This window comes from Hippopotamus amphibius, chromosome 5 (assembly GCF_030028045.1).
Source record: "Hippopotamus amphibius kiboko isolate mHipAmp2 chromosome 5, mHipAmp2.hap2, whole genome shotgun sequence".
In the NCBI taxonomy this organism is placed as follows: Eukaryota; Metazoa; Chordata; class Mammalia; order Artiodactyla; family Hippopotamidae; genus Hippopotamus; species Hippopotamus amphibius.
In genome coordinates this window covers 137545527-137566946 of record NC_080190.1, presented here as the reverse complement: position 1 = coordinate 137566946, position 21420 = coordinate 137545527, and the positions used below count along the sequence as shown (strand labels likewise).

General features: G+C 35.0%; 1 protein-coding gene across 1 annotated transcript in view; it reads left to right on the top strand.

Moving 5' to 3' along the window:
• RGS22 (regulator of G protein signaling 22) overlaps positions 1-21420 on the top strand; it is a 179192-nt gene that overhangs the window by 135694 nt on the left and 22078 nt on the right. The window contains exons 20-23 of the mRNA XM_057735472.1: positions 1631-1699; positions 4113-4274; positions 8907-9086; positions 12633-12791. Of these exons, the coding sequence (XP_057591455.1) occupies positions 1631-1699; positions 4113-4274; positions 8907-9086; positions 12633-12791 (570 nt within the window). The remainder of the gene's footprint in view (positions 1-1630; positions 1700-4112; positions 4275-8906; positions 9087-12632; positions 12792-21420) is intronic.

The following is a 21420-nucleotide window of genomic DNA, read 5'->3' as shown; positions in this document are numbered from 1 at the left end:
AAATGGGCAATGGGCAAGGATGTACAAAGGGGAATAGTTAAATGAATCATGATAATTCCATACTGTAGAAAACTATGCAGACTTCCATATAAAATGGGATTATAAAAATGAGATTCTCCATATACTGATAATGAAAGATGTTATTTATTGAGTGAAACAGGCAGGATGCAGAATAATACACAGCAGATGATCCCATTTTTGTATACTCCTATCTCTATATCTGTCTATTTACACAGTTCTCTCTTTCCTTCTATTTATCCATCTATATAAAGGATCTGCCTCCTGGGAACGGGTATGGGGAGCATGAAGGATTTTTACTTTGTAAAGTAGGGTTTTTGTTGTTGCTGTTTTGCTTTGCTTAGTTTTTATTTTATAAGAAGCATGTATTGCTTCGATCATTTTAAATGTCATTAACACACCTAAAAACAGGCAAACCTGATCTTTACAAAAAGAACAGAAGGAGTAAAGAGCACATAACTTTGGGCTTTAGTGTGCAGAGAACGTGCCATTAGTACTGATCAAGAAGAATGTAAAAACCCTGCCTCCGTGTGTAATTTATCACACATTGTGAGTCCTACTTATCTGGAAATATCCTTAGTCTTCTGAGTACCTTAGGTTATGGAAAGCACAGTACAGCTGGGAACATAGAACTTACAGTATGGGGACGAAGACCTGACTTGTTTTAGGCAAAAAGCTCCTGGAAATAAACTTTGGGACAGCTCAGATTCCTTCATTTCCTTTCTTCAGGCTAACTCTTAATTGTCTATCCAAAGCCAAGTAAAAAGATATTTGGCTTACTAATATTATTTACCATTATTTCACTATGTTTACCACAATAATTTTATTGTAATTTACAGCTCCTTCCTGACTTAGCAATTCTTTGGGTGTCCAACAATATATACTGATTCTGGCAACCTTAAGCCAAAGACAAAAAGGAAGGGAGATCAAGAATCTGTAATAAAATGATGCTGGAGCATCTCACACACTTAGGGGAAGAGTTGACACCCAAGCTTTAGAAAGGCCAGGGGCCAGGACAGCCCTGGGAACCCAGCAAGAAGACTTCTCAGATCTTTTCTTCAGGCTGTGACTACCAAAAGACTCAGCTGCAGTGATTCTAGTACCTGTCTCTCTAGGTCAGCTCCTGGATCTACCTGCTATAGGCAGGGAGGTAGAGTCACGTAGCACAGATTTAGCAGAAGTGGTTACCAAAAAAGGGAAAATATTGTGAATAGGCAATAACCTCAAGAAATATCTTCTGTTATTTCCTCCCTGTGTTGGGTAACTTTTATACTCTTCTAAAATTAGTTGTGGCTAGAGAATAGCACAAAAATTGGGAAAGTCTTAATTATCCTTCCAGCTTCAGTTTCCATGTGACCCAAGTGAAACTATTGTCTACTCAGGTATTATTATCTCCATTTTGCAGATGAGGAAACTGTTAAGAGAATTTAAGTAACTTGCCCAGGAACCTGGACAGGGCTTCCATTTCCAAGTCTTATCCTCTTTCTCCCTGTTCTCTCTCTTATCCACACTGACCTATACTTCATTTTTAAAAAGGTGTTAAATCAGTAAACAATTTCAACACTGTAGACTTTCTGAATAACTGGGATAAAATCATTGGTTTTGCTTCTAGGTACAGATGAGAGACATAGCAGAAGAGCTTTTACTACAGAAGCATGAAAGGAAAATCGGAGTCTGGAAGGCAAGTAATATTTATTATATTTTTCCTCTTGTAAGTTCCACTGTCAAAGTATTGTTTTTCTTCCTCTTCTTGTACAAAGGCCTTCATTGTAGATAATGCTTTCTAAGCCACCAGACGCTGACACTGTTCTTAATTGGCTGATGGAATCTGGGGGAAAGTGTGATTCTACTAGAGCCCTCTTCTTAAAGACGTCCTTGACCTGCTCAACCTTAGAAGTGTGTGGTTGGACTTTAAATATATATTTTTAGTTCTTTTGCTTGTGATGGATTTATTGAGACAGGCTGTTCATTCCAGCATATGGTAGTTTATTTATTATTGGGAGTAGATTACACAAGAAGAATGAGGAGTATGCAGCAGAATCAGCAACTTAAATTATCTTACATTTTCCTCTTTATTTAGAATTACATTTTAACTTTAAAAGAATTAAGACAACTATCATTTTGGTGATTATTTAAACCACTACAATATGATACCTTCCTAGAAATTGCCTATTTTGCTTCTTAACAAGCAAGATAAACACAGTCTTCTTTTTGAGCCTACAAATTTATGTGTATTCATCCTCCTATAGGTCTTGATAAAATGTCAGACTAGACCCAGGTGACCACCTACAACCTAACAAAGATAAAAATCTATTAGACTGTTAGAGGAGTGTATGTATCTGTTAGGATGCTTTTGTTCCGTATTTTCCTCTTGAAAGGAAATAAACTGTTCTTGTATTTGTCCTTTGCTATGTATTTTTTTTAATACTGAATAGAATGGGCTTATATTTCATATTATTGTGCATTATATATTGTTACTTTCTGTTTAGTTAAATTACAGGTTTTCGTTAAATTACTAAGTTTTAGTATCTTAAAAAGCAGGTCTTAAAACATTATTTGTTGAGTGGGTTTTAAATAAACAACCCAGTCTAATACATAGTTGTTCCTATTTATAGGGCTATAATTTTAATATAGACCATCTGGTGAGGGTCTTAACTTTTTGTCCTTGGAACACCACATGTTCCTCACTAAAATAGTGATAGACATCTATTCACTTTATCTGGGGTAAAGGCACCACCATTCATCTAGACTGCCTGGAGTTGCCTTGGCTTTTCAGTTTCCAACTCAGATGTCATCCTCAAAGCCCTTCTATGTAAAGCTCGTACTCCTCCAGGCAGAATTAGTTACTCCTTCCTTTGTATTCTAATAGACTTTTTACATAGCTCTTTTAAACACTTATATTGTTGGTCACATATGATTTGTTTCAAGAAACTTATTTTACGCGTTGTTAGTAATGGATATTTATCATGTGCAGTGGGTGTTTGTCATTGATTGTTACCGCAGTTCCTAAGTTCATCTAAAACATTGCCTTTAGAGTGATGCTTCCTTGCATGGTTGTAGGCTAAACTCAGATTTGGGGAACTTCAATAAATTTATCTAATGAAAACAAAATCTATTCAGTAAATTCAATAAAATCTATTATTTTTTTTAATCTGAGAGGCTAAAGGAGGATGAATATGTGATCTAAAATGGTCAAGGTAAAAAAAGTAGACATCATATACTTCAAAATTGTGAAGATAAAATAAGTAATACCTTTAAGTATTAGTGAAACAGCATGGCTTTTTTGTTGTGTAAAGTGAATCCTGGGTCAGAGAAAGTTTATTATTAAAAATATGCTTTGATAATTATTTCTTTTTATTATTAATTATTAATAGTAATTTATTTTAAAAATAATATAAAGATGTCTCACCTAAAAACATGATCTTTCGGGAATTCCGTGGTGGTCCAGTGGTTAGGACTCAGCACTTTCGCTGCTGTGGCCCAGGTTCGATCCCTGGTTGAGAAACTAAGATCCCGCAAGCCATGCAATGTGGCCAAAAAAAAAAAAACCATAATCTTTGGAGGATAGAATTATAGTGAAGCTCCACAGTAAATTTCCTATGTAAATTAGTAGGATTAATTGGTAATTTTTTCTAAAATTTTTGAAAAAAAAAAGTTCAACTTTTTAAAAGACAGAAAAATTATATATTAATATATAACGTCTAATATACATAATTATAAAATAATAATATATAATTATAACATTATGATTACTTTGTTCTGTTTAAGCACAGAGCTCATACTGTACACCAAAGTGTAGTTTTTTACCACAGTCCCAAACTGTAATGAATTGTTAACATTCTTAAGGTAGTCATATGTTCTAGGTCATCCAATCATTTCTTTTTCTCTCCACCTCTTAAAAAAATGCCATAAAAGTATGAAGGAGACAAAAGGGAGAGCAGAGGGGGAAAGTTGCCAAATTCTATTTATCCATGCCATAAATTTCAACAGTCAAAAATACAGGAGATAGATGTTGGTAATTCTTAGCCTAATAAGTGACTTTATTATTAATTTTTGGAACACAGCTAATTTTCTGTATTCTCTGATTTGGATAGCCTGTGGAGAGTAAGTGGATATCTTCATCTTGTGAAATCATTGCTTTCCGTAAGGCATTATTGAATCCAGTTACTGCAAGACAATTTCAACGGTTTGTTGCACTAAAAGGAGATTTATTGGAAAATGGGGTGCTCTTTTGGCAAGAAGTACAAAAATATAAGGTATTGTATTAGAAGCTAGAGAAAACCACTTCTTTTTAAGGAGGAGATGCATTAACATATCAGATTCCTAACTTTATGGGCAAGATTTGTAATAAGATATCCCAACTTTGATGTTTTCATACCAATATGTGAATATTGAGGTATTTATTGTTCTGTGTTAAGTACATTTATTATTATATAGTGAAGAGTAAGAGTTAGCCCTGAAATGATAGTATTGGGTTTTTCAAGGTTTCACATTTATTATGATCTAATGAGAATCTTCCTGAAAAGTTTTAACTATATTTCTCCATATCACTTATCTGTAAATGTACTGTACACACTTCTTCCTGAAGATACTCATGTTCAGTACTTTAACCAAGACTTCTTTACAAGAATTCTTCCTAACCATATTTGCAACAATAGTAATAAAAGATAGTGGATTACAGATAAATAAATCAGCAGAGATGAGAGAGGCTTTTCTATTAGAATGGCCAAATTCTTAAAAAATAAGTGAAAGAACAAGTTGTCAAGTACAAAAGCAGTTTATTGTCAGGTTTAATTGTTTGATGGAATTATATAGAATGTCTGCATTGAAGAGGAGGAAAGGACTTTCTAGATTATGTAATCTATACTTGAATATAGGAATGTTGTCTAGAAATCCCTGAGAGTGGGCATCCCTGTTTCCAGGGTTAGCAGGCTCATTGCCTTGCAAGCAGCCTATTTAATCCCATCATCAAGATAGGGAGTAAAAATAAAACTGGAATTTAGGAGGATAATGGTTTCAATTGGCTTATAATCTAAGTATGTGTAATATTATGCAGTACTAATACCCTGCAGCATGTTTATTCTATACAGTTAGTAGTTACTCAATACAAGATTATTTCCAGACTTTCTCCAGCATTCCATGGAACTGTTTTCTGCTCTTTTCTGTTATCAACAGTTCTTGTACCTTTCTCAACATAGAAATTTCCTCAGGGGAAAAAAAAATATTTTCAGATAAGTTTTTTCAAAATCTGTCACAAGATAAGTAATATTAAAATTTTTTTTTTGAAAATTGAAAAGGAGGTAGAGTCTGTTTTCCAGAACAGGAAATTACTATGAGTGGGCAGAACAGTCTTTAAGCTAAACTGAACATAAGTCCAACCCTGCTAGGACATGAGGTAATGAGATAAACTGTGCAAAATAAGCATTTAAGAAAACATAGATTTATACATAGTCAATCCTTAACTTTGTGACTATTTCTCCTTTAAGGCTGCCCTCGGTCTTTCTTTAAAATTAATTAATTAATTATTTTTGGCTGCTTTGGGTCTTCATTGCTACACGAGCTTTCTCTAGTTGTAGTCAGCAGTGTGCAGGCTTCTCAGCGTGGCGGCTTCTCTTGTTGTAAAGCATGGGCTCTAGGCGCACAGGCTTTAGTAGTTGTGGCACACAGGCTCAGTAGTTCTGGCTCATGGGCTCTAGAGCACAGTCTCGGTAGTTGTGGTGCATGGGCTTAGTTGCTCCACGTCATGTGGGATCTTCCTGGACCAGGGCTCGAACCCATGTCGCCTGCATTGGCAGGCGGATTCTTAACCACAGTGCCAACAGGGAAGTCCCTGCCCTTGGTCTTCATTTAAATATCTTTTCTGTGGTATAGAATGGAGGACATATAATACTAGGTAGCTATTAAAAATCATGCTATAGGATTGAATTTGTTTATTCAATAAGTATTTACTAAATCACTAATGTACCAGCTATTATGCTAGATTGTAGGAATAAAAAACTGGATACCATACATTGGTCTCCTTCAAGGAGGGAATCATCCATGAAAATAAAATATCACTAATAATGTTGATTATGATCCACGTTCTAACTAGTTATAATTTTGGCACAGAGGAGGGAATGATTCAGGGAGGGTGGTAGGTCAGGGAGTTCTCAGCAGAAGTGACAGGACTTACAGGGAACTCTACTCAATACTCTGTAATGACCTATATGGGAAAAGAATTAAAAAAAGAGTGGATATATGTATATGTATAACTGATTCACTTTGCTGTACAGCAGAAACTAACACAGCATTGCAAATCAACTATACTTCCATAACATTTTTTTTTCAAAAGAAGCAATGTTACTTGAATTGGGTCTTGAGGAAGTTTGCCGGGGGGAAAGCATTCCTCCTAGCAAGTCTTACTGAACTCACTTTTATATGGCTTGCTGATATTGTGTTTACATCTGTTGGATATTATCTTAATGCTTTTCATGTAATAACTATTCTTTATAAGAATCCTAGGTCAGAGGTGTTAATTCTCACCATTTTACAGATGAAGAAGCTAAGGCACAGAAAAATTAAGAAACTTCTGACAACATATAGTTAATTAACCAGTAGAGCTGGAATTTGAACCAAGACATTCTATTGCTAAAGCTTGTGCCCTTAACGGCTAAGTTATGCTCCCTCCCAGTGATGATTGTAGTAACATGCAAAGAGATGGCTACAGTGATCTTCAACATTGTTCTGAATTGTGAAAAACTGAAAAGAACCCTGGTGTTCAACAACAGGATATTGGTGACTTTACTATACATCTATGCAGTAGAATACTCTGAAGCCATTAAAAATTATGCTGTAGGAGATTAATCAATGATGGGAAAAGATATTCATCTTACTGATTTTTTAAAACCTAGCTACTAGAGAGCAGTATTTTATATATATATAAAACCTAGCTACTAGAAAGCAGTATTTTATAAATATAAAATATATATTTGTGTGTGTATGTGTGTTTGTGTTCCCATAGAGAAAAGACTGGAAGGATATATACATCCAACAAATACTTTCTGAGCACCTATCAAGGGTCAGGCTAAATCTTGAGAATACAGATGTGCTCAAAACAGTGTTTCCTCTCAAGGCTTACAGTGATACGGGAGGGACAGACACGTGATAGACAAGGCAACTATAAGAGTGTGATTAGTACCCTGGTGGGAGAAGCACAGGGAGCAGTGGCCATTTCCTGTACTGAGGGAGACACAGAATGTTTGCTAGAGGACAGTACAGTTGACCCTTGAACAACATGGGTTTGAACTGTGAGGTCCACTTATACGTGAATTTTTTTTCAATTCAGACTACAGTGCTTCACAATACACTGTTGGTTGAATCCAAGGATGTGGAACCACAGATGCAGATGGCCAACTGTAAAGTTACATGTGAATTTTGAACTGTGAGACAGGGTTGGTGCCCCAGCCCCCACGTTGTTCAAGGGTCAACTGTGTGCTTAAACTGAGACCTTAACAATAGCTAAAAGTGAACTTGGCTAATGGTATAGTAGGGCAGAACAATTGGAAAAAAATACCAATCCTGATTCTGTCTGAATTCTATCTCTACACTCTCAAAATTAAAACCATATAATTTCACAACTGTGTTTTTATTTCACAATCCTTATATTCCATAATAATAAATGAGGCTCACCAAATATATGAGAATTTCACTAGTAACGGCAAAAAATGTAATTTTTGGTAACATACCAAACATATGCATATGAATAGGCATTTTCTGAGGAAATACTAAATTGAGTAAAAAAATGCTAACTGTTGTCTCAGTGTAACATTTGTATCAAGATTTTTCATGTTAACTTATGCCAAACTTATAACTTATGTATGTAAAGTTTTATATAGCAAACACTAGAAATTTTCTTTCTTTAGTACTGTCCATAAGACAGTTATTACAATGCCTGTCATATAGTGAGTACTTAATAAATGTTGGCTCATTTCTGGTCTAGAATTACAAATTTCCAAATTTGTGTGCTTTCTAGTGATTTAGAGAACAATGTCTTGGACACAAATGTCATAATTGAAGCTAAGCTACCTCTTTATTTTAAAAAATGATAGCCTTATATCTGTGACAGAAAACTGGGTATTTTTAATGTACAATTACTATTTTCAAAATTCTTTAGCTACAGAGATGATCAAATGTAATAGGTTATCTGAAAAAATATAGATCCTAAGAGATGCATAATAACACACCTTGTCACCACCGATATTCCTGCTTGTGTTGCTAGCCTTTTTGAGCCTAAAGCACCTTGCCTATTCTCAGTGCTCTCCTAGGGCCCTGTGTATACCTTTATTTTACCACTTGTTAACTATCTCAAATTGGAATAATGTGTTTTCATGCTTCTCTTCCATTTAAAGGACAGGTACTGTGTCTTGGGGCTCAGCTCAGTGTCTGGCATATAGCAGGCACTTAGTATGGATTTGTTAAATGAATCAAAGTAGACACTAAAGCTGCTCCTTTGCCAGGAGAAGAAACAATCAGGATTAAATGAAACCAGTATTTACATAAGGTATATGCATCAAAGTCTTAGGTTCCTTTAAAAGGCAGAGATTGACAGAATGGGTAGGAAAAACATGGCACTAGATGCTGTCAATAAGAGACACACATAGATATGAAGACACATGCTAGGAGCCAAAAAAGAAAAAAAAGTCTTAGGTTCTTCAAACCCAAGAGGAGTAAAAGCTATGATTTTTAAGATAGTCTTGACATGTCCCAGTACCGTCTTGACCTAAAGTTAAGAGATATATATATATATATACATACACGTATATATATATCTGAAAGACATATTGACACACTGTATAAAGTGTTCTATTAATGCGTTAACCATAAATTTTTTATCTTTCCTCCCTGTTTAGGACTTGTGCCATTCTCATTGTGATGAGTCTGTCATCCACAAGAAGATCATGACTATTATCAACTGCTTTATTAATTCCAGTATTCCACCGGCTTTACAAATTGACATTCCAGTAGAGCAAGCCCGGAAGATTATTGAACACAGGAAGGAGTTGGGACCATATGTATTTAGAGAGGCGCAGGTAAGAAATCAGGGCATGTAGTAAACATACTTTAAAATAGATTGACAGTCTAGATACTCTTTTAAAGTTTTTGCACTGTTCATATTTGGCAAGGTTCTAATCCTCCTAATCCTGGGCTTTATTCCATGTAATTAAAAAAAATGTCGCATATGCCACAGAACATAGTAACTTACTATTTTGTTGATGATAATATACAGCAGATACAATTATTTAAATTCTGTACTTTGACTTTGCATGGTAATCATTTTATTTTTAACTTATAAAACTCCAGCTAATTCCACCTTCCTTTCCCACCATTCATATTTCCTTTTAAAATACCTGCTACCACAAAAATGTGTAAAATATGTTTGTCCCAAGATTTGTGTATTTTTAAAAGCTGGAATATTCACATAGCTCATAAAATAAGTGAGAGGAGATTTAGGTAACCAACCAACATAACGTACACAAGCTCATGAAAGGAAAATCATGCCTGTTAACCTGCTCAAGTTACTTCTTTTTAAGATAAATAATAGAAAACAGTGATTTGCTGAACATAATTTATTTGCATTTGGAAAAGCCTTTTAGTGATGTTGTTCCTGAAAAACGATTAAGAAAAATAAATTATAATAGGGGTAATAGGGAAGGCCATGTCATGATTTAAGTGATATGAAACAGAGATTTAGGGTATGAGTGCCCTTGAGCATGGAATAAAACCATTATTCCTTAACATTCATTTGCAAGCCAGCTGTGTTCTAAGTCCTAAAAGGAACTGAAAGTAGACTCACAATCCAAATTATGCATTAAAATAGGCAAAAATATAGGAGAATGATTGAGGATGTGCTAGAGAGAAATAGAAAAAACATGATGTCAGAATTGTAGCATCTGTTAATGAAAAGATCACTTAGCCTAGCTTAGGTCTCCTGATAGCCAGGCCAAGGCTTGCCCATCTAGATCATAGCCTCAGGTCTGACGGTGAATGTCTGGAGCTGCTTACGTTGGTTGGTTCTGCCACACTGTCCAGGGATTGCAACCAGTGAGTGTTATTGGTGTCCTCTAGTTTATACCTTCTACCTGATTTCCCAAAACAAAGTCCCAGACATGTCTTAAATATGGACTTTGGAGTATCAGAAAACAAGAGAATATTTAGGGGCTTCACCTCACCAAATTTATTGTTCCTGTATTCCCTGAGGAAGCTCAGAGAATGGCATACCTCCTACCCAGCTGTACAAGCCAGAGATCTGGTTGCCATCTTCATGTCTTCCCTCTCCTTCATTCCCTTCCCTTTGGGATCTTCAATCACTAATATGTATCCATTTGTCTCCTTCTTGTCTGATATTCTATCTACTTTTCTCCAACTCCATGTCCACTACCTCAGTTCAATCTGCAAGGTCTCAGATTGATTACCACAACTGCCTGCCTCTAGGCTCTCTTGAAACCATTTAACTCACTGCAGACAGAGCCATCTTTTCAAAATGTATATTTGATCATGTTGCTTCTCTGCTTTCAATTTCAATTACTCCCCATTGTCCTCAGAATGAAGACCGTACTCCTTCCTACATATCTCTCTAACCACGTCTTCCCACTCCCTGCCATCTATCTCCCAGTCTTACTGAAATATTTGTACTTACATAAAGAGGGCTTACTTTCTTCCTTCCAGAGCTTTTTACAGTATCGTCTTCTCTCCCTTGTGCTTCTGTGATATCTCGTATCTGTCCCTGTCAGAACACCTATCACACAAAATTGAAAATGGCTATTCTCATGCTTTACTTTCCCATTGGACTGTAAGGTCTTTGAGGGTAGGGAATGTTTCTTATTTACCTTTGTGGCCTGGGTGCCTGGAACAGAATAGACACTTAGTAACATTTTTGAATATTTTGAATGGTATGAGAAGAGATGGTTCATGACAGGAAAAGATCAAATTGGAAATGAGAGCAAAGTTGAGGAAAAGGGCTGAATAGTAAATAAAAAACTTGCCTATTTTAGTATTGTTTTCACTATAGCATCTGCCTATCCCCACCTGCATTCCTAATAGCTTGAAAGTTTTCATCACTCAGCCATATTTTCACTGGCCCTTTTCACTCCTGCTAGAGCCTTTGCCCATCTGCTGGCAGTGAGCAAAGCAGCTCTATATTTATTAAAACATTTTCTTACCCATAGTTTGGCTGTCTTTTAAGATTCTGGAGGTACAGGACAATTTTCATGAATATCATGTATGTTATTAATCTTAATTGCAACTTTTAGAAGTGGAGGGATTTTATGTCTGCCTTGAAAAATTGTGTCCTAATAGGGTGACTTTTACTGGAAAGCCTTCTAGATGAAAATAAATATCTTTGAGAGCTGGGAATAACTCAGGTTTTGGATAGATAACTGAGAAGGAGGATCAATAGTTGGTAAATAGAGGTGGAGGAGGCGTATTTAAGTTTAAGAAGTGTATATAAAAACTACCACGATCATTTAACATTGGAGCGTGGGATTACTTAATTCAATGCATGGTGGATAACTGTAAGTGAAAAATTTTAAAAAGCCTGCACTTCATCAAATAAAGTAGCTTTAGCTTTTGTGTTCACAATCCCAAGAGAATTCAGTGACAAGATAGTATTATAAAGGGAGTAAATAATTTTAGTAATGATGATATTCATGTACAGAAACGAAGAGTCATGAAATATATTAATTCAGGATGCTCTTGATCACTGCAGCATTTACTTTTTAAAAATTCCACTTTCCCCCTGAAGAGTTGGCTTAGAGCCTAATGGGATGGTTCATTTTTCTCCAGGGCATTAGGTATAGGTCATTCCCAGCAACAAGATGTTGGACTTGATCTGATGTGGCAAGTCCTACTTTCTCGGAAGTAATGTATACCTCTGGAACTAATGGAGAAACTTGGCATGGGAATTTGAGCAACAATTCTTATCTCTATAAATATCACAATTAATCACTTAATGTAACATTAAGTGTCCTCATAGAAAGCATTTGTCCAGTATACCACTCTGCTTTTTAAATGTTACTTTTCTTGCTCTCACATAAAAGAGAAATTATATCATTTAAAAGTTACTCAAGATTTATTCTTAGATCTGCAGCTTTGTTTAAGAGCTTTTCCAGAGGCAAAACAGTATTTCCTTTCTCTAAAAGAAGGGAAAGAGGGGCGGAGAGGAGTTCCCCTTGATGAACCGAATATTTGGAATACTTGCATAAAACAGCAGAGTGTGTAGCAGATCAACTGGTATATGTTTTCAAAGAAAACATAAATTTCTTATTTAAAAAGACCTAATGGATCCTTTATTAATACAATCAATTGGTTAGGGAAACATAAAGCATGAAGTGACTTTTAACTGTATTCAAGTGTATGTTTTTTTTAAAAGAAAGACTTCTCATTGGTAGTAAAAAAAACATTGATGATAAGCATGTGCTGAACTAAACTATACCAAGATGTCTGGAGACAATAAGTTGAAGGAAACATGCTGTATATTAAAGAATAGAAGAGTTAATCCATTATTATGGTGAATTAGAGTTTAAACTGGTACATTTGTATAAAATTGTAATCTGAGACATACTTTGTTTTTTATACAGATGACAATTTTTGGAGTTCTGTTTAAATTTTGGCCTCAGTTTTGTGAGTTTAGGAAGAACTTAACTGATGAAAAAATTATGAGTGTTTTGGAGAGAAGACAAGAATATAGTAAGCAGAAAAAAAAATCGGTAGTCACAGAAGATGAAAAATTTGCAAAGGTGAGACAACAATCATTTTGGGTTTAATCAGACTTTTAAAAGTTATGTGATATGTGTAGAAGAATTTGGGCTGAGCAAAAATACAGAGAAGTCATGGAATACAGATTTTAGTGGCTTTTAAAGCCTTTTGTCAGAGGTTTCAGACTTGTTTTCGAACTTTAAAAAATTTATCTCAAGCATCATCTCTTCTATGTACGTCTCTTGAAGAACACTTTATATTGTCTTGTGAGTAAGTTTTTGCATCTTTCTAACTGGACTGAGATCCTCAAAGATACTATCTGTCTTATTAAACACTACCACCACTATCCAGCACATTCTCAATTATTAATTATTAGTTACCAAATAAATATGGGAATGAATGAATGAATGAATGAAAAAATATTATGTACCGGGCGGGGCAGCATTTTCAATATTAAAATTAGAGACTGATACATTGATTGTGAAATTTATAAATATGTCATAACTTGTCCAGCCTGCCTGTTTGTCTTTTAGTCTGTCCATTCATTTATCAATTCCTCTCTCTCTCTTTATATTTATCTATTTTCTTTAGCTTGAAAAGGGGTAAGAAGTAATATATTTCATCTTATTTGTAAGTTTATCCCTATTCTGTTTTTTAAAAGAAATTTAAAAGATATCTAAAGATACAAAAGTAATATGATTATAACACTGATATTTGCACAGGTCCAAATAAATGCTGTTAACATTTGCCTCATTTCCTTTTCATTTTTCCTTAAGAAGTGAAATATTGCAGAACAGTATGCTCTCTTAACCCCAGCCCTGAGTTCTATTACCCTTCCCAACTCCAAGAGCAACCATTAAGTTTGGGATATGTTCTCCCAGCTCCTTTTTAAGATAGTGTTTTATATGGGTATATGGACTCATAAACAATACAGAGGACTATTTTTTATGTATTTTAACTTACATAATGGTACCGCATTTTATTAGTCTGCTCAGGATACCATAGCAAAATATCACAGGCTGGATGGCTTAAACAACAAAAATTAATTTCCTCATAGTTCTGGAGACTAGAAGTCCCAGATCAAAGTGCCAGCTGATATGATTCTTGGTGAGACCTCTCTTCCTGGCTTATAGATGGCCACCTTCTTGTTGTGTCCTCACAAGTTGGAGAGAGAAAGATCTTTCTCTTCCTCTTCTTATAAAGCCACAATTCCTTTGGATTAGAACCCTACTCTCATGACCTCATTTAACCTTAAATACCAGTTAAAGACCCTATCTCATGATACAGTCACAGTGGAAGTTAGGGCATCAACATGTGAATTTGGGAAGACACAACTCATTCCATAGAACATATTGTGCTTTCTACATCTTACATTTTAAATTCAATTTTGTCTTTTAATTCTACCCACGCTGTTCTACTTAGATCTCATTTATTCAGTTTATTTTCTGCATTTCCATCATATGAATAAATATACTATTTTTAACTATTTCTTTATTGTTGGATTTTTTCCCAATTTTTACCATTACAAACAGCACTGCAGACAATATTCCTGTAAATGTCTTCATATTCACATGTATAAAAATGTTTTTGGAATGCCTGAGTAATAGAGTATGTGCGTGTATCAATCTATATTCCTGCTTCTCCCCATTTGGTATGTTCAGACTTTGAAATTTTTGTCAGTCTGTTGATGACAAGTGGCATGTCATTATGCCAATGCCTTTATTTACATTCACCTAATTATTAATAAGGTGGAACAACTTTTCACATGTTAACTATCTGGATATTTTGATCAGGATTATAATGAACCTATAGATCAGTTTGAGAATTGATGTCATAATAATATTGTGTCTTCTAATCCATGAACACAGTTTATCTCTGTTTAGTTCTTCTTTCATTTCTCTCATCAATGATTTGTCATTTTCTTTTTTTTTAAAGGACTTTTATTGGGATATAACTGACATACAATAAACTACATATATTTAAGGTGTACAATTTGATTTTTTTTCTTATTAGTAATATATATATGGCAATCCCAATCTCCCAATTCATCCCACTGATTTGTCATTTTCAATGACATGTCTTGAATATATTTTGTGAAAGGTATTCTAAAGTATTTCATATTCAAAATAATGCTGTGCTGTATTTTTTTAATTTAAAATTCCAAATTATTGTTTAGAAAAATTGTTATTTTGAAATCATTAACATTCACAGGAAGTTGCAAAGATAGTAGAGAAGTCCCATGTACCCTTCACCCAGTTTCCCCTAGTGGCTACACCTTGCATTAACTATATACAATAGTAAAATCAGGAAATTGATATTGATACAAGGTGTGTGTATAGTTCTGTGTCATTTTGTCACATGTGTAGGTTCAAGTAACCAATACTATATTCAAGATGCAGCAGAAAGATGTCCCTTGTGACTGTAAGTCATATCCATCCAATATTCATAATGTCTGTTAGCCATGAATCTGTTCCCCTTTATATACTTTCGTTATTTTGAGAATGTTACACAAATAGAATCATACAATATGTGACTTTTTGAGATTGGCATTTTTCACTCAACATAAATACCCTCGAGATCCATCCATGTTGTTGTGTATATCCATAGTTAGTCCTCTTTATTGCTGAGTAGTATTCTGTGGTACATTGTGCCACAGTTTAAACATTCACTCATTAAAGGACATTTGAGTTGGTTCCTGTTTTGGGCTATTGCAATAAAATGTTAATATAGTCACTCTTGCCTCCTTCTCCTTGTCCTTCTCCTTCTTCTTCTTTTATTTGAGTGCTTTTATTTAATAATAGATTTATTGAAGTTTAATTCATATTCCATAAAATTCACACTGTTAAAGTGTACAGTTTTGTGCTTTTCATATATTTACAGAGTTGTGCAACCATCACTACTACTTAATTTTAGAACATTTTCATCACCCCAAAAAGAAACTCTATACCCATTAGCAGTCACTCCCCTTTCCTCCTTCCCTCTCAGCTTCTGGAAGTCACTAATCTACTTTCTATATCTAGACATATCATGTAAATTAAATCATACAATATGTGGTCTTTTATGACTAGCTTCTTTCACTTAGCATTCATTTTGTAGCATGTATCAGTACTTTATTCTTCTTATGGCCAACTAATATTACACTATATGGCTGTACTACATTTTGCTTATCCATTCATCAGTTAATGTACATTTGGGTTGTTTCCACTTTTTGGCTATTAATAATAATGCTGCTGTGAACATTCTTGTACAACCTTATATATAGTCATGTTTTTGTTTTTCTTGGGACCTAGAAGTGGAATTGTTGGCTCCTTCTGAGGAACTGCCAAACTTCTCCAAAGCTACAGGACCATCTTGCTATCTTGATTTTTGCATGGTATCTTTTTCTTTTTCTTTTTTTTTTTAATTTATTTATTTATTTTATTTTTTATTTATTGGGTCTTCATTGCTGCATGCGGGCTTTCTGTAGTTGCGGAGAGCTACTCTTCATTGCAGTGCGTGGGCTTCTTATTGTGGTGGCTTCTCTTGTTGCGGAGCACAGTCTCTAGGCATGTGGGCTTCAGTAGTTGTGGCACACAGGCTCTGTAGTTGTGGCTCGTGGGCTCTAGAGTGCAGGCTCAATAGTTGTGGTGCACAGGCTTAGTTCCTTAGTTGCATGTGGGATCTTCCTAGACCAGGGATGGAACCCATGTCCCCTGCATTGGCAGGAGGATTCTTAACCACTACACCACCAGGGAAGCCCTCACATGGTATCTTTGTCCATTCCTTTATTTTACTACCTATATCATTATATTTGAATTGAATTTCCTGTAAGCAGCATATAGTTGGTCATGGTGGTGTTTGTTTTTTGTTTTCAGTCTACTCTACCAATCTCTGTCTTTTTTTGGTGTATTTTGTCTATGTATCTTTAATGTAATTATTGATATGTTAGTCCTTAAGTCTGCCATTTTATTTTTTGTTTTATTTGTTCCCTCTGTTTCTTTTTTCTATTTCTTTTGTCTTGCATTACTGTGGATTACTTGAACATTTCTTAGAATTTCATTTTGGTGTATCTCTGTTTAGATGTTTCAGGGTTGCTTTAGATATAACATTATACATGCATAACTTATTGCAGTCTATTGGTGCTGACATTTTACCAGTTTGAATGTAGAAACTACCTCTCTTTAAGTCTCTTTCCCCTCACCTGTTTATAATTATCTTAAATATTTCTCAACATATATTGAGAACCATATCAGACAATTTTATAATTTTTGCTTGAACCATCAAACATAAATTAGGAAACTCAAGATGAAAAGTCTATTGTATTTACCCCTGCTTTTGCTCCTTCCATTTTTCTTCTTTTTTGATGTTCCAAGATTTGTTATCTTGTTCTTTTTTTTTCTTCAGATCTTCATTGGAGTATAATTTCTGTACAGTTTTGTGCAGTTTCCATTGTATAACAAAGTGAATCAGCTGTATTTACATATACATCCCCATATCCCCTTCCTCTTGAGCCTCCCTCCCATCCCTCTAGGTCATCACCAAGCATCAAGTTTATCTCCCTATGCTATGCAGCAGCTTCCCACTAACTATCTGTTTTACATTTGGTAGTATATATATGTCAGTGCTACTCTCTCGCTTCATCCCAGCTTCCCCTTCCCCCCACCGCCATGTCCTCAAGACCATTCTCTATGTCTGTGTCTTTATTCTTGTCCTGCCAATAGGTTCATTAGTACCATTGTTTTTAGATTCCATATATATGCATTAGCATACAGTATTTGTTTTTCTCTTTCTGGCTTACTTCACTCTGTATGACAGACTCTAGATCCATCCACCTCACTACAAATAACTCAATTTCGTTCTTTTTATGGCTGAGTAATATTCCATTGTATATATATGCCACATCTTCTTTATCCATTCATCTGTTGATAGACATTGTGGTTGCTTCCATGTCCTGGCTATTGTAAATAGTGCTGCCATGAACATTGTGGTACATGTTTCTTTTTGGATTATGGTTTTCTCAGGGTATGTGCCCAGTAGTGGGATTGCTGGGTCATATGGTAGTTCTATTTTTAGTATTTTAAGGAACCTCCATATTGTTTTCCACAATGGATGTACCAATTTACATTCCCACCAACAGTGTATGAGGGTTCCCTTTTCTCTGCATCCTCTCCAGCATTTATTGTTTTTAGATTTTTTGATGATGGCCATTCTGACTGGTGTGGGGTAATACCTCCTTGTGGCTTTGACCTGCATTTCTCTAATGATTAGTGATGTTGAGCAGCTTTTCATGTGTTTGTTAGCGATCTGCATGTCTTCTTTGAAGAAATGTCTATTTAGTTCTTCCACCCATTTTTGGATTGTGTTGTTTGGTTTAATGATATTGAGCTGCATGAACTGCTTGTGTATTTTGGAGATTAATCCTCTGTCAGTTGCTTCATTGGCAAATATTGTCTCCCACTCTCAGGGTTGTCTTCTTGTCTTGTTTATGGTTTCTTTTGCTGTGCAAAAGCTTTTAAGTTTCATTAGGTCCCATTTGTTTGTTTTTATTTCCAGTATTGTAGGAGGTGGGTCAAAAAGGACCTTGCTTTCATTTATGTCATAGAGTGTTCTGCCCATGTTTTCCTCTAGGAGTTTTATAGTGTCTGGCCTTACATTTAGCTCTTTAATCCATTTTGAGTTTTTTTGTGTGTATGGTTTTTGGAAGTATTCTAATTTTATTCTTTTACAAGTAGCTGTCCAATTTTCCCAGCACCACTTATTGAAGAGGCCGTTTTTTCTCTATTGTATATTCTTGCCTCCTTTGTCAAAGATAAGGTGACATTATGTGCATGGGTTTATCTCTGGGCTCTCCTGTTTGATTGATCTGTATTTCTGTTTTTGTGCCAGTACCATACTGTCTTGATCACTGTAGCCTTGTAGTATAGTCTGAAGTCAGGGAGCCTGATTCCTCCAGCTCCGTTTTTCCTTCTCAACATTGCTTTGGCTATTCAGGGTCTTTTGCGTTTCCATACAAATCGTAGAATTTCTTGTTCTAGTTCTGTGAAAAAATGCCATTGGTAATTTGATAAGGATTGCATTGAATTTGTAAATTGCTTTGGGTAGGATAGTCATTTTCACAATATTGATTCTTCCAATCCAAGAACATGGTATGTCCCTCCATCTGTTTGTATCGTCTTTGATTTCTTTCATCAGTGTCTTATAGTTTTCTGCACACAGGTCTTTTGCCTCCTTAGGTAGGTTTATTCCTAGGTATTTTATTCTTTTTGTTGCAATGGTAAATGGGATTGTTTCCTTAATTTCTCTTTCTGCTCTTTCGTTGTTAGTGTATTGGAATGCAAGAGATTTCTGCTTGTTAATTTTGTATCCTGCTACTGTACTAAATTCATCAATTAGCTCTAGTAGTTTTCTGGTAGCATCTTTAGGATTTCCTATGTATAAAATCATATCATCTGCAAAGGGTGACAATTTTACTTCTTCTTTTCCAATCTGGATTTCTTTTATTTCTTTTTCTTCTCTAATTGCTGTGGCTAAAACTCCAAAATTCTGTTGAATAATAGTGATGAGAGTGGGCACCCTTGTCTTGTTCCTGTTCTTAGAGAGAATGCTTTCAGCTTTTCACCATTGAGAATGATGTTGGTTATGGGTTTGTCATGTGTGGCTTTTATTATATTGAGGTAGTTTCCATCTATGCCCATTTTCTGGAGAGTTTTATCATAAATGGTGTTGAATTTTGTCAAGAGCTTTTTCTGCATCTATTGAGATGATCATATGGTTTTTATCCTTCAGTTTGTTAGTGTGGTGTATCACATTGATTGGTTTGCGTATGTTGAAGAATCCTTGCATTTCAGGGGTGAACCCCACTTGATCATGGTGTATGATCTTCTTAATGTGCTGTTGGATTCTGTTTGCTAGTATCTTGTTGAGGATTTTTACATCTGTGTTCATCATATTGGCCTGTAATTTTCTTGTTTTGTGATGTCTTTGTCTGATTTTGGTGTCAGGGTGATGGTGGCCTCATAGAATGAGTCTGGGAGTGTTCCTCTTGCTGTATTTTGGAAGAGTTTGAGAAGGATAGGTGTTAGCTCTTTTCTAAATGTTTGATAAAATTCACCTGTGAAGCCATCTGGCCCTGGGCTTTTGTTTGTTGGGAGATTTTTAATCACAGTCTCAATTTCCGTGCTTGTGATTGGTCTGTTCATATTTTCTATGTCTTCCTGATTCAGTCTTGGAAGATTGTACTTTTCTAAGAATTTGTCCATTTCTTCCAGATTGTCCATTTTATTGGCATATAGTTGCTTGTAGTAGTCTCTCATTATCCTTTGTATTTTTGCAGTGTCAGTTGTTACTTCTCCCTTTTCCTTTCTAATTCTGTTGATTTGCATCTTCTCTGTTTTTTTGCTGATGAGTCTGGCTAATGGTTTATCAATTTTGTTTATCTTCTCAAAGAACCAGCTTTTAGTTTTATTGATCTTTGCTATTGTTTCCTTCATTTCTTTTTCATTTATTTCTGATTTGACCTTTATGATTTCTTTCCTTCTGCTAACTTTGGGGTCTCTTTGTTCTTCTTTCTCTAATTGTTTTAGGTGTAAGCTTAGGTTGTTTATTCAAGATTTTTCTTGTTTCTTGAGGTAGGATTATATTGCTATAAACATCCTTCTTAGAACTGCTTTTGCTGCATCCCATAGGTTTTGGGTTATCATGTTTTCATTGTCATTTGTTTCTAGGTATTTTTTTTATTTCTTCTTTGATTTCTTCAGTGATTTCTTGGTTGTTTAGTAGCATATTTTTTATACGTTGGTATATTTTTACATTTTTTTTTTCCTGTATTTGATATCTAATCTCAGAGCATTGTGGTTGGAAAAGATGCTTGATACAATTTCAATTTTCTTAAATTCACCGAAGCTTGGTTTGTGACCCAAGATGTGATCTATCCTGGAAAATGTTCCGTGTGCACTTGAGAAAAAAAGTGTTATTTTGTAGTTTTTGGATGGAATGTCCTATAAATATGAATTAAGTCCATCTAGTCTAATGTATCATTTAAAACTTGTGTTTCCTTATTTATTTTCTTTGGATGATCTGTCCATTGGTGAAAGTAGGGTGTTAGTCTCCTACTATTATTGTGTTACTGTTGATTTCCCCTTTTATGGTTGTTAGCATTTGCCTTGTGTATTGAGGTGCTCCTACGTTTGGTGCATAGATACTTGCAATTGTTATATCTTCTTTTTGGATTGATCCCTTGGTCATTATGTAGTGTCCTTCCTTGTCTCTTTTAATAGTCTTTATTTTAAAGTCTAATTTGTCTGATATGAGTATTGTTACTCAGGCTTTCTTTTGACTTCCATTTCCATGGAGTATCTTTTTTCCATTCCCTTACTTTCAGTCTGTATGTGTCCCTAGGCCTTAGGTAGGTTTTTTGTAGGCAGCATATACAAGGGTCTTGTTTTTGTATTAATTCAGCCAGTCTGTGTCTTTAGGTTGGAGCATTTAATCCATTTACATTTAAGGTAATTGTTGATATGTATGTTCTTATTACCATTTTCTTAATTGTTTGGGGTTTGTTTTTGTAGGTCTTTTCCTTCTCTTGTGTTTCCTGCCTAGAGAAATTCCTTTAGCAATTGTTGTAATGCTGGCTTGGTGGTGCTGAATTCTCTTAACTTTTGCTTGTCTGTAAAGATTTCATTTCTCTGTCAA